This window comes from Barbus barbus (assembly GCF_936440315.1).
Source record: "Barbus barbus genome assembly, chromosome: 41".
Taxonomy (NCBI): Eukaryota; Metazoa; Chordata; class Actinopteri; order Cypriniformes; family Cyprinidae; genus Barbus; species Barbus barbus.
In genome coordinates this window covers 3,002,550-3,016,777 of record NC_136719.1, presented here as the reverse complement: position 1 = coordinate 3,016,777, position 14,228 = coordinate 3,002,550, and the positions used below count along the sequence as shown (strand labels likewise).

General features: G+C 40.0%; 1 protein-coding gene across 1 annotated transcript; it reads right to left on the bottom strand.

Moving 5' to 3' along the window:
* Positions 1-6,513: 6,513 nt before the first annotated feature.
* Positions 6,514-11,188, bottom strand: LOC306860698 (zinc finger protein SNAI2-like). Its single transcript, XM_079402527.1, has 3 exons — positions 10,978-11,188; positions 9,490-10,035; positions 6,514-7,568 (listed from the first exon to the last, which is right to left on the bottom strand). The coding sequence occupies exons 1-3, from the start codon at positions 11,051-11,053 to the stop codon at positions 7,387-7,389; spliced, it is 804 nt and encodes a 267-aa protein (XP_079258653.1). The 5' UTR covers positions 11,054-11,188; the 3' UTR covers positions 6,514-7,386.
* Between the last annotated feature and the right edge of the window lie 3,040 nt (positions 11,189-14,228).

Genomic DNA, 14,228 nt, shown 5'->3' with positions numbered 1-14,228 from the left:
TTTCACATGTTGATTAGTTCTAATGAAGGGGTCCAATCCTGCTCCTGGACGGCCACCTTTTGGAGTTTAGCTCCAAAACCTAATTAAACACCTCTGAACCAGCTAAACACACTCTTTGGATCACTAAACTTCCAGGCAGGTTTGCTGAAGCTAGTGGCCCTCCAGAAGCAAGAATAGCACACAAGCCGTCAGCCTAAATCCAATTTTTGTGCAAGTCTGATGGAAATCTGATCATATTTAGAACTACATGAAATCCAATTTTTGCAAATCTGTTTCAAGCTACATTTATATGTGGTTTGGAATCCAATTCATAGCACATTCCTGGAAATCCGTTTCAGTCTGACTGGTCAGATCGTAATTAGCGTAGCTTTTTCACATTCTTAAGCCATGTAAAATGTAAACACCATGCAGAAACCATGCAGAATGTCTTTGAAACAAGCTTGTGTTGTTGTGAAGTGCAAGTCAAGTGGAAAAAGACAATATACTGCTATTATACGCACCACTTTTGAGTTTTGAAGCCAGCGGAGATGTCAGCACAGAATTAAGTCGCACATTCCAGTTTCCTAAGTTTCTGCCGATGCCTCATAAGATGAAATATAATACAGCATGGCAGCAACATATTGTCATGTCGTAAGAGAACATCTGTTTTGCAAACTGTATTGCTGTTATTGTTGTTGTTTATAGCATTGAAATAATGCAATGCTTAAGGCTTAAGTTAAAGGTATGAATAATGCTAAGCACTAGACCAGAGGTAGTCAAGCATGCTCCTGCAGGGCTACCTTCGTGCAGAGTTTAGCTCCAAAGTTAATCAAACCCACCAAATACAATCAAGGTGTTCAGGATTACTAAACAACCGCCAAGTGTATTGGAGCAGGGTTGGAACTGAAGCTTAGGGTTGTGTTCAACTTCACTTTTCGACACATGCTCACAAACCTATCTAAGGACTTCCTGCTGCCATTTTGAAGTGCATTCCAAGGTATATGAATTGTTTTTTAAATATTTAGAACAGACCAAGCATACCTATATAGACATGGGATGATGCATCAAATTCATAAGGGGAAAAAGTGTAAATAATCAATCAACTCTATAGTGCAAGTGATCTAGGGTTTGGGACGCTAGTAGTGTGCACTCATGCAGTGTAATCAATGACGTACATCCAAGTCAATGAGATGGAGTTAGTGAGGAAAGGGCATCAAAAATTAAGTGGAACTCAGCCCCAGATGGCCTAGGTCAGGGGTGTTCATTCCTTTTCCTTTTTCAAAAGTTCAGATTCAACCATGCTCCAACAGACTTATTTGTAATTATCAAATGTTCCTGGAGATCTTAATTGACTGGTGGGTTTGCAAGATTGGAGCTGAGCTTTGCCGGAAGGTTTATCTCCAGGAACAGGCCTGGATGAATGCTGTGAAATGCTTGTAGCTTGTGTAAATGGAGTAAAAACCTTTCCCTTCCCTGCAAACAAGCCTGCGGTGGCCCTTTATGGGCCCACTTAGGGCTAGCCTAAGGGCCCCCAGTGGGCTGCCAGCACAGGGCCCCTGAGAATTTGCTCTCATTTAGCCCCCAGGAAGCCCTCACTAGGCCCACACAAGGCCCACATTATTAATCCACAACAATATATCTATTTCACTTTAAATGCATTTCAGCTACTATAACTTACTTATAACTTCAGCTACTATAACTTTAGAGAATGGCCAGTCAATATTAGTATTCTTCTAGTTGCATTACAGGGCTGCCTACACTAAACCTGCATGGGCCCAAAGGAAAAGTTGCTCCGGGCCCTAACGGGTTGTCCCACACTGGGCCATCATTGGATTAATGTGGACAGTCCGCTAGTGTGGGCTGGTCATAGAGAGCCTGCGGTGAGCCCAATGCTGCGGGCCTCACCTGGGAAAGCCTGCACTGGGCCTGTTTAGTTTTGGTGTGGGCTGGCCCTAGCCCACTGTGCCCGCAAGAAGCCAGCATGACCCCGCAGGAGCATGTTTGCAGGGTTTAGATCCATTTTTATGAAATTTGTAATTTTATCATTTTAAATAGGCTCCAGCATCCCAGCTCCCTGCTAAGACAGTGGTTCACAGCCACATTCCTGAAGCTCCAACACTGCACATTATGAATGTCTCTGTTGTCTGATACACCTGTCTCGGATCTTTAAGGCTCTATTAATGAACTGATGACCTGAGTCAGGTGTGTTTGGGAGGAGACATGTACTGCTGGGGGCTCCAGGAACATGTTTGAGAACCACTGCGTAAACAAGCGGATGGATGGATGGATCTGATGGTCAAAACTCAAAAGCCTTAGACTGAGATTAATAAATTTGATATTCAAATTGGTCACCACATTGGAATAGCTCAATATGGTAACATAAACCTCAAATGTCAGCTTCACGAGTTATAGCACATCATGTGACCAACCAGTATGACATTTGACGTTTGTGTCACTATATTTGATGTAGTCTTGCAGTGTGTAGTGATATAGTCTGTAGTTGGAATATATCAGTTTATATGTATGGATTAATTTCATACAACCTTTATGTTCTTTTTGGAGCATAAAAGTTTTGAATTTGGATGCTCAAACATTCCACAGAAGAAATAAATCATACAGGTTTGAAATGGCAAGAGGGTGAGTGAATGATGACAGAAAGGTACATGCTTGGACATAACTCATGTTCATCATGAGGGGGAACATTTGAGGAAACAGAACCAGAAGGGTAAGAACAAGACCAATGAGATGAAGGGATGAGTGCCGGCTTCCAGAGGGGAATTGCATCTGGAAAAGAAAGAAAGAAAGTTGGAGAAAGAAAGCTGGAAGCCAAAGTATGTGGGTAATCCCCACACAAGAGCACAGTCACCCAGAACTCTGTTAGTAATCCAAACCATCATAACAGCTCCTGGCTCAAACATGATCCCTATGACTCAGCTCTCTAAACCACCACCTCAAACATGAAAAGACACGACCATCACTGCTCAAATATGCCCTTTTAAAGGCAATGCACGGCCACCACTGAACACAGAGACTGGAGCCAGGCCAAAGGCCTTCACACTCAATATCTATGACCAGTTCTCCCACTTCAAACTGGTCTTCTCTCCAAATGTAAAACTGATCTCAGAGCTGTGTAAATGACCAAAAACACATGAGGTTAGTGAATTAGAACAAAGAATGGATAGATCACCCAAAAATGATATTTCACTCTTTCTCATTACTTCAAATGACAGTTTGTAGTCCATCTCGAGTCTGAGTCTAAAAACATATTTTCATGTCTTGGTCTCGACTTCATTTACCCCAAAAGAAAAAAGCATGTCGTTCAGAACATTTTCTGGTCAAACTCAAACTACAGAGGCCTCAACTACAAAGTTACAAGGTTATCATACATTTAAAGTGTCATGAAATGTTTGTCATGAAACATATCAAGACACATCGAGGCAGGATTGATGTCAGTATTATTAAAGTTGTCATTGGTTCTTGCCTGTGTCATGACTGCCTGTTATTAATGTCAAAAATGATCAGTGAATTACCTAAATTTGAACCAGTACCTCACACAAATCTGTCATATGACTTGGAATAAAGTGTGTGAACCACACAAGGACCAGTTTTTTATACGTTTATGGTGCTTCTTGGACCTTGACAGCTCCATCTCTTTCCACTGTGTGGAAAATAGGGAAATTCTGTCTAATCTCCATTTGTGTTTCACAGAAAGTCATTTGGGTTTGGACCGACCTCAGGATGAGTAAATGATGACAGAACTTTTATTTTTTCCAAACTATTTTCAGCTCACTTTCTAGTTGGCTGCAGCTAGCAGGAACGCTTCTCTCTACCCAGATGTTTCAGATGTGTTTTTATCAGTGCTGCAGCAAGGCCAGTGTTTATATGTGACTGACAAGCCGTTTCCTGTGTCCGATGGGCTCCTTCAGCCCAGAGAGAGGAGAGGAGGGAACGAAAGACCGAGTGGAAGGAAAAAGTGAGGTTAAACTAGGTCAACCAGGTTTCTATTAGCACCTTGTGGCTTTCAAATCAGCTTGAATTATATATACTTCATACACCAAAACAGGCTTTGACAAATGTGGACTTCATTACTGACAGATAGGCAAGGCAAGATATATAATATATGCAGCTGAAGGCCCCTCAGATATGTTTGTTCCAGCAGGAAAAAAAGAGGAGAAGGCAACTCATACCGCACTGCTCCCACGTCAATTACAGACACATTATCTCACCCCCTCACAGGTACATTTTTTGACTTTACGGGGCATTTTTGCAGATTTGTGCCGCTTTGAGGGTTGAAAGACAATTACATCACCCACTGTCATCCATCCAGCCGCCCACACACAGTTGTCATCTCTGTGTGAACATGACTCCGTGGGTTTGAGGGGCCGCTCAGTCCTCCATATCTACTATGTCTGACTTTATGTCTCCAGTTCAGGCCAGCCACATCAAAACCGTAGATGACTTTTATCTACTGAACACCAATCATATCTGACCATGTCGGCCCACATACGCCCAAACATACACATATTTCAGTTTCTCGGTTTGCTATTGAAATGACACAGTATGAAAAATACCTTAAATGAGTAACTTAAATATTTACATCATCCAAGAGTTACCACATTCACAGAGTTTAAAAGGCCATGGCATGAGATGAAAGACTGAATATAAGAAACTTCACTTTTTAAACTCAAGTATGGGTATCGTGGCCACAATTTAGCTAAAAACATGATTTAGCTAAAACAAGGGATAATGCTGCGTAGATTACTTACAAATTATAGGACCAGTTAAGGTGTGCATCTTGACACAGAACAATGACACTGACATATTTTAAGATATATCAGAGCAAGATATTTTCAAAATGCATTTTAGTCTGGAACTAAAGCCTTGTCTGTGAAACCGGGGGATAGTCTGTTACTGCCCTTGTGTGAATAATATGTAATCATGTAATCCATAAAAAGTAACTGTAATCTTATTCTGTCATGTATTGGCTCTGTACTTAAGGAGTACAGCATTTTTAGTGGTCACAGATGTTGTAGATAGAGAATGCCACAGATACTTTCGACAGAGCTTAAGTTGCATTCAGCCTGGAATATCTCTTTAAGCGTGCCCTCCCCCTACAGCTAGATTCCCCACCAAAATCCCACAGCTTTGAGCCTCCAAATCAGCAAAGGAAGTGCATCGTTACTCTAGCAAGACTGGTTGGCGTCAGCGCAGGTCACAAGGGCTTTGTGGATTCAGCTTCCTAGAGAAAGGGTGAGCTGCGGAGGAGGTCTACAAAACCTAAAACCTCAAAACTCTTGCCACATTGGAAACTCAGATTGTTGGCATTTCCCACATTTATTAAATTTCCCCTCGGGGAGGCTTATCTATCTATTTGACAGATTGAGGTTCTGGAGCTAAGAGCTGGATCCACTGGTCTTAATGGTGCGGACTGGCCCATTTCGCTGGTGCTTCTCTAAGTCTTCTGCCTCCCTTTTGGTCTTTTTCCACCTGCAGTGTTTCAGACGCGAGCATTTGTTGGCCATGTGCCAGCTAAACTGGGTTAGTGTTGTATTAGCAGTAGGCTAAGCAGAAAAAGCGTGTGCAGGTGCACTGACCATCACTCAAAATATCTGACTGCGTCTAGACATGGACGCTATATATTTATTGCACCGTATCTATTCAAAGACCCTTGGATGTAAATTCATGCATCCAAGGAATAATTCACATTTCGTTGTGTTCATTTCTGAACATTTAAGAAGGGCATAATTCACAACAAAATGGGTATCAACAATATTTGATGTCAAACCTGGTGAAATGCAGTCTGTGCTCAAGCATGAATGATATGAAAGAAAGATTTTGTCATATAAAATTACCAATGTACTTCTAAATATGTGTGCAAAATGCTTAGACTTCTCTTTTTTTTAGTTATTTAAATTAAATGTCATTTTTTAAATGAGCAGTGAGAACATTCTGCTAAACATCTCATTTGTGGGCCTGGAGCACAAAAGCAGTCTGAAGTCGCTGGGGTATATTTGTAGCAATAGCCAACAATACATTGTATGGGTCAACATTATAGTTTTCTTTTATGCGAAATTAGGATATTATTAGGATATTAAGTAAAGATCATGTTCCATGAAGATATTTTGTAAATTTCCTACCGTAAATATATTAAAAGTTCATTTTTGATTAGTAATATGCATTGCTAAGAACTTCATTTGAACAACTTTAAAGGAGATTTTCTCAATATTTAGATTTATTGCACCCTCAGATTCCAGATTTTCAAATAGTTGTATCTCAGCCAAATATTGTCCTATCATAACAAACCATATAGCAATGGAAAGCTTTCAGATTATGTATAAATCTCAATTTCAGAAAATTGACCCTTATGACTAGTTTTGTGGTCCTGGGTCACATTTTTATATCATGAAAGATAAAAAGTTATACTAGTTTGGAATGACATGAGGTTATGTAACTAGATACAGAATATTAATTTATGGGTGAGCTATTCCTTTAACACATCCCACCTACATAAAAAAACACAAATTAGACACTGTTCTGTTAAACAAAGAACATAAATTACTTTATTGGAAAAAACAGCAAGTGGAAATACACTAAAACACATCTTTACTTAAAAAGATTGTATAGCATTTGGTTTGCGTTATACGTCTAACATATAAACAATGTATAGACAGGCAGCTTAAGTATATCATTGTGGCTTTGGGAAATATGTTCGAAGACGACCAGATGAAACAGGCTTCATGGAAGACCTTTCTCGAACCTGCAAATTCCCTTCAGTTCAGTAAACTTTGTACACAAACAACATCTAATGACCTTCTTTTTGTGTTGTTGACACCTTATTCAGTCTTTAAGAATATAACAACATTCAGGAGATGCCAAATGATTTAATACCTCCAAGCTCGTATTACAGAGACAAATTCCAGAGTCTAATTGAACTTCGTATTAAAACAGGTCTTTGGTGGGCTTTTCAGCCATGAGTCTAGAGGTACAGCCAATGCATTTGTCGACAGGCCTGCGCTGCAACAGCTGTCCCAATACATCCCTGCACGTCTGTGGAGATCTTGGTGAGAGATGACCTTTCACCACACACGCTTTATAGCAGCTGCCCCCTCACAGTCCCGGACCAGCCGGCACCGAGGTGCATCCTGGGAATCCACCGAGAGCCAGTCTGTGGGCCCTTTCCCACGAAAAAAATCTGCAGTCTACATTTAATGGGCAGTTACTGTAGACAAGGTGTGTGTGTGTGAATGTGTGTAAGACTAACACTGGAAGAAAAATTGCATCTCTCCTTTGGCTTGTAGAAGCAAAGATGAGGCACTTTTTTGCTTCAAAAACAGCATCATACATTCACTTATGGCTTAAACCTGTCCCAGCTCAACGCCGAAAGACGGGATGCAGCTGTCTTGTCCTCTAGGCAGACGGACAGCAGCCGGAGAGCGTGTGTTTGTGCAGGAGGGACATGCGGCTGAAGGTACGAGAGCACGTTCCACATTGGTACTTCTTCACTTCGGAGTGGGTCTGCAGGTGAGCGCGCAGGTTCGAGCGGTCCGCAAACGCACGGTTACAGTGGGGGCATGAGAAAGGACGTTCACCTTAACAAAAAAAAGAGATAATTTTATTTTTAGTAAACACACATATATATAACCTCTACAGCAGTGGTCGGCAACAGGCGGCCCACGGGTTGGTTCTGAAATAGATCTGTCATGACAGCAACAGTTACTCACAATCAGAGTATGTGAGCGGAGCGGTGTGATCTTGAACGGAGCGAGGAGCGGATTTTTTAAAAACTCAGAGTGGTTTTCACTCGCTCTGAGAGCACTCCACCACCGCTCCATCACGAGTACAATTCATGCCAACGACCCGTAATATAACTGCATATTCAGGATCACTCAAATCAGAAAGAATGTGAAGGCTATGATGACTGCAGTGGACATGAGCGGGAAGTTATAGTTCTCAAGGAATTTATTTGTTCATTCAGAATAGTTTCAGCTGACACTTGCGAATTAAAAAGTCATAATTCTGAGATATAAACCCGCAATTCTGAGAACATAGTCTTTTTCCCCCTCAAAACTGGACTTTAACTCGCAATTCTGAGAAAAAAAAGTCCGAATTGTGAGATAAAAAGTCACAATAACCTTTTTTTATTTTTTATTCAGTGGCAGAAACAGGCATAGAACTGTGATATTTCAAACATACTGAAATACTTTCGACGCGGAGCGGTGTTTCTGATATCAGTGAGCGCAGAGCGGGGTAATTATTAAATGCTCGGAGCGCGGAGGGGAAATTGTTGACGCTCCACTCCGCTCACATACTCTGATCGGACACAAATGTGACTTTTTGTCAATGACTGTCGCAGGATTTTACACAGAGTAACAGCTCACTACCAGTTACAAAACACACTGGAACAGTCAGTAACAGGCAATTATGGTTGCAATTAATATATTAAATTATCCTTTGACTATGTTCTGGCCCGCCATCTAGTGGTGTTTTTGTGCCGATGCCAAACTTGCTGACCCCTGCTCTACAGTTTAACTCTAAATGCAATTCAGGCAATATAGACAATAAGATTCTGCAAGAAAAGGTAAACCTTCAAAACTTAGTTTTTTTGGAAGGGTTTAGCTAGGTATTTGCTTAAAAGAGTCCATCCCTAAGTTTCTATAAAAGCCTTGTCTCTAGAAATGACTTTTTGGGAGATAGTCAATGTTTTACTTGGTTAGCCCCTGCTGATAGATGTACCAGCCAAGCAACTGCCATTGACAAGAATGGGAATGTTATTTCTACAGATATTATAGACCTTGTCAGATTTAAAGGTAATTATACCACATTCACATTTATCCTTTTAGTATCGTGCAGAAGTTAGCAAGTTCATCAAATTTAAAAGACTATGACATGAAACGAAAGACTGAATATAACAAATGTACCATTTTAACTCAAGTACAGAGCCCCACATGACATGTGAAAAAAAAGATATATGAACTTGTGCTTTTTGATTTATTAATTCATTTCTTGGTTTTGGTTCAATTGTGTTCATGTTATAATAATTTGTTCCCTCGTTTTAGTTAGATTGCGACCAAGTTGTACTAATCCATACTCTGGTTTTAATTGTGCCTAGAATTTACCTTAAATAAGGGAACAAATTATTACGTTGTGTGGACAAAGGTCTCCATATATATACTTTTGGAGATTTTATCACCAGTTTTATTGTCTGCCAAATGGAAATGATAAATCTGTTGGCTTGGAAAAGTAATAGCACACTTCTTCTTGTTAAGCTTCATAATGTGGGGCTTGGTAATGAGATAGTACAAGATTTATCATTTGTGTCTATGCCACAAACAGTGCAGGATGAGTTGCATACCTAACTTTCAAATTTGCTGGTCAGTCCCCATTGATTCCATAGTTTTGGAAAAAAAACACCATGCAAGTCAATGGTGACCAGCAACTGAAAGTGAACTATCCCTTTAAGGATTGACTTTGCATGCTCCTCTAACAGCCTCAATGCATCGGCTCACTCACCGGTATGAGTACGGATGTGTCCTCGCAGTAACCAGGGTCTGGAGAAGGCCTTTCCACACGTGGTGCACACACAGGGGAGCGTGTGTGAGCGGATGTGCATCTTGAGCGCACCCAGACTGTTGTACTCTTTGGGACAGTGCTTGCAGTGGAAGGCCGCTCTGGTGCTTGTGCTGGTGGCTCCTGCAGTGGTGATGGCGGTCTGCGGGCTGGCGGTGCAGTGCGTGAGCTGATGGCGAGAAAGCGCGGCTGGGTTGCTGCAGGTCTTGCCGCAGTGGACGCACTGGAAGCGGTCGGCGGGGTCTGGGCTGGGAGGGTCGGACGTACGGCAGTCGTCCTCCTCTCCGCTGCTGCTAGAGCTGGACTGAGAGCTCAGGTCCAGAGGCCCAGGAGGAGAGGGGATGCTGGGTGACTCCGCTGTGAAGGTAAGGGGTAAGGCACTGGCGGTCCACACGAGCACGGAGGGATAGTTGGGCACCACAGAAGCACCTTCTCTGGTGGGGAAGTCATCCAGAGGGAAGCATTGTGGGAAGACAGCATAGCGTTGGTCTGGGGGAGAGAAAAGATGCCAGTTTAGATGGTTGCTGGACTACATGATAGGTTTCAGATTGTTTGGGGTAATGCTTTTCTGTTTTTATACCTTCTGGTTTATCAAAAACACACTTTATTTGTGACCCTGGAGCACAAAACCAGTCTTAAGTCGCAATAGCCAACAAGACACTGTATGGGTCAAAATTATCCATTTTTATTTTATGCCAAAAATCATTAGGATATTAAGTAAAGATCATGTTCCATGAAGATATTTTGTAAATTTCCAACCATAAATATATCAAAACTTAATTTTTGATCAGTAATATGCATTGCTAAGAACTTTATTTGAACAACTTTAAAGCCAATTTTCTCAAGATTAATTTTTTTTTGCACCCTCAGATTCCAGATTTTCAAATAGATGTATCTCAGCCAAATATTATCCTAATAAACCATACATCAATGGAAAGCTAATTTATTCAGCTTTCAGATCATGTATAAATCTCAACTTCACAAAATTGAGGCTTAAGACTGGTTTTGTGGTCCAGGGTCACGTTTGGTTAGGAACTACCAAATATCTGCTTCAGACTCCAAACAGGGAGCTTTTTGAGATATCGTAATCAAATTAAATTACTGTGAAATACTACAGCTGAAGCATTTTAGCAGTTAGTTAAACTACATACCTACTGCAGTTTGTGTAGATGCCATAGTGAAAAAGTAAAAAATTCAATAACATTTGATCAATATAATCAAACTAAATAAATAAAAGTAACAAGTTTTGGAAATATGAAAATGCCTTAAAAAAAAAAGTATGGAAAAAGTTATCAGCATTTGTCTTGCAGAACGTTATGACAACTTTAGGCTCACTAAGTTTTGACTAATCATAAGATGTTTAATTTGACATAGGTCTACTGATATTGTATAAAATAACAAACATAAAAGCATATCTCTTGGCACACTCACCAGTTTGACTCTCCAGTTCACTGTAGTTTGGCTTCTTGTTGGAGAAATATTTCTTGACAAGAAATGAACGTGGCATTTTGTAAAGATCCTCCCCAAACTTCAGCAAAGGTTTCAGATGAACTCTAGATTCAGAATCAAGGTCTGCTTCAGATGTCCTGAGCTTTCTGACAGTCGCACATGAACTACTGCCATTCAGCCCAGACGGGTCTCTTCATATGAGGCTGGACGAGGGGCGGGGCTTGAGCTCTGACCACGCCCCTTGGAGCACCCGCTGACTGACCCCGCCCCCCGCAGGTGCCCGCGGGAAACACGCCACAGCATCCAGCTTACATGCTCCTTAGACACGATTTATATTTGGGCTATAAAACTAAAAAAGTTCAGATTCTAGAGTGGTTAAGGAGATCTGATTGGATGAGCTGCTGTAAAATAGCTGATAAATATGTTAATGAGATGCGTTGCACGGCAGCGTTAAATGTTTTGCAGAATAAAAGGTTGGTGGTTGTGGAAGTATTGTCTGATTATTATAAATGCATTTGTAAAACTGTTCCTTGGACAGCTGAATTTTATTAGGCCTACTTAGTAAATTACAGTGGTTAAATAGCCTAAATATATAAAACAAACGAAATATTTGGCTATATAGTTGGCTATTTTCTTGTTAGACGCAGTCCAATCTTTGTTTTATTTACAAGCCTACTTAGTAAAATAATTTGCAGTGTACCTCTATTATAGGCTACAGTTTAAAACCAATATTTAAAACTGCTCTTGTGTGACTAGACCATAAATAAAGCCTTGCACAATTTCAGAGTGTGACAACTAGCCCCGGTCACCCCTACAAAGGGCGCAATACACAGCTGAAATTTGACACAAAGCACAATTACAAAGCACACAAGCTCCTATTTATCCTTCATCTCTGGGATCACAGGACACACATTAGACTGATTTCCAGCATGGACACTGCGGGGCATGAGAGGAGCTCAGCGGGTGTGTGACTAAAAATTAACCCACTTCTCTGAACAAAAGAGTCTGTCCTGAATCCTCCTCTGATGCTCGATCCTCATTCACCGCTCACATCACATATCACCGGGAAACGAGGTGCTAACCTGTCCATCGGTCGCATTTCTCCTCGTGTCTGAGGGTGTTCACTCGGAGCTGCACCTGTGCTCGCAGACATCAAACATCAAAGTTTGTAGCTTTTCTTTTATCTAGCTATTACTGTTATTCTGTCATTTGATTGTTATTTGCTCTTTCGTTGCAGGACACTAATACATGCATCTTATGAATGTGAAACACTGTCTGTTTTCTGACTGCATACAAGCATTAACTCTTTATTTTTGTCCAAAACATCTCACACATACAAAAGCTTTTAGTGTTGAACTGGCGTTCAGATAATTTGCTGCGTTTTATGCCTGTCAGTTCACATTAGAAAACAGCCACAGGTTGTGTTTTCTGAGCAGAGTGGCGTGATCTTTTGACCTGGACACAGGGAGCACATAAAGCACAGAAATGTCCCGAGCTGAGAACAGATGTTTTCCTTGTGTTGCTCCGGGGAGACAGACACTCACTCACTCAGCACAGTCATGAAAAGAGCATTTACACTCCGCAGCGCTCCAGCTTCATTCAGCACTCGCCCTATATGAGTCATATGATTTCATCAACATCAGACATGTGATCAGAGTTCACTGAAAGCTGTGTGTGTGTGTGTGTGTGTTTGAAACATGTATGATTGCTGCTATGCATTATGAGACATTTAGTAGAGAAAAAATATGTCTTGCAGCTGAGATTCATGTAAAATAAACAAGGTAAATGCTGAATTATTAGTAAATAGAAAACCATTTAAGTAAATTGGATAAATTATTTTAGCGATAAAAGGCTTTAAATGTGGAAGCTGTAAAATAAAAAAATTAAAACATATATATTATATTTCTTATTTTGCCCAATTATTGCACAGAACACAAATACAAACACATCATTTGAAAACTATAAATATGAATACTATTTGATTATTTGATTATTTATAATATTTTACTGTGAGTAACATTACCGTGCATAGTTCAAAATTTTAGTGGTATTTTGAAAATATATTTTAAAAAATGCTCACAAAGGCTACATTTATTTGATCAGAAATACAGCAACAACTGTAATATTGTGAAATATTGTAATATATTCCTGTGATGATAAAGCTGAATGTTCATAATTTCTCCAGTCTTCAGTGTCACATGATCTTCAGAAATCAGTCTAATATGATGATTTGCTGCTCAATAAATATTTCTGATTATTACCAATGTAGAGGGTTCAAAAGCATCTACAGATTTTTTTTTATTTTCAAGTTTAAATCTTCTTTTAAATCTTTTTGTTAAACTTTTCTGTCGCTTTTGATAAATTTAATGCATCCTTGCTGAATAAAAATATGAATTTCTTAAAACAAAAATCTACGCAAACTTTTGAATGGCATATAAATCATAAGGCAATTCATACTTTTTACTTCCAAAAAGTATATTTACAGTATTTCACAAAAAAAATGTCATGTCTTTCTGTCTTTCTATCATTATTTTTTATTAATTGTTAATTTCAACCGGTACTTTTACTGTATTTATACAGGCTTTTTTTATTTTTCTGTTAAAATGATCAAATACAATTCCCTTTTTATACTCTTTAAGTGTTTCACTCTTAGATGATCTGTTTTACATCTCTTGGTGTTATAATTATAATAAAGATGTGTTAAGGCTTCTGATTGGGAAATCAATGAGAGTCTCTGAGCGGCTGGTGTACCGGGGGAAGGGTGTTAAAGAGGAGCTGCTCGTCTTCAGATCCCCCGCCTGACACAGCATGAGCACGATAAGGTACTGTATAAGACCCCCTCTGGAATTTAAGCTCAAACATATGGTGAAACACTCCTGGAATTTCACTTAACAACCTTTGTCTACCTTGATGACCTGTCTCTGCTGTTCCTCTGGACTCGACCTCAATCAAAACACGAGCGACTCTAAAGCAAACAAACCAGCGTCCTCAGATGACCGGCTGAGGCTGGATGACGGGTGACGCTCACCATGTGTGAAAGTAACCACAGATGTTGAATAAAACACACTGCCTTGACAAGAATAATTACGAAATTGTGTTTTTAGACCAAAAAAGGGTAAACATTTGATTAGTACATTATGTTTTTTTTAGATGGTTTAAGAACATGTGAACAACATTCATAAAAGGTCTTTAGAATAGCATTGTGAATTGGTAAGTATCATTTTGTCTCATCA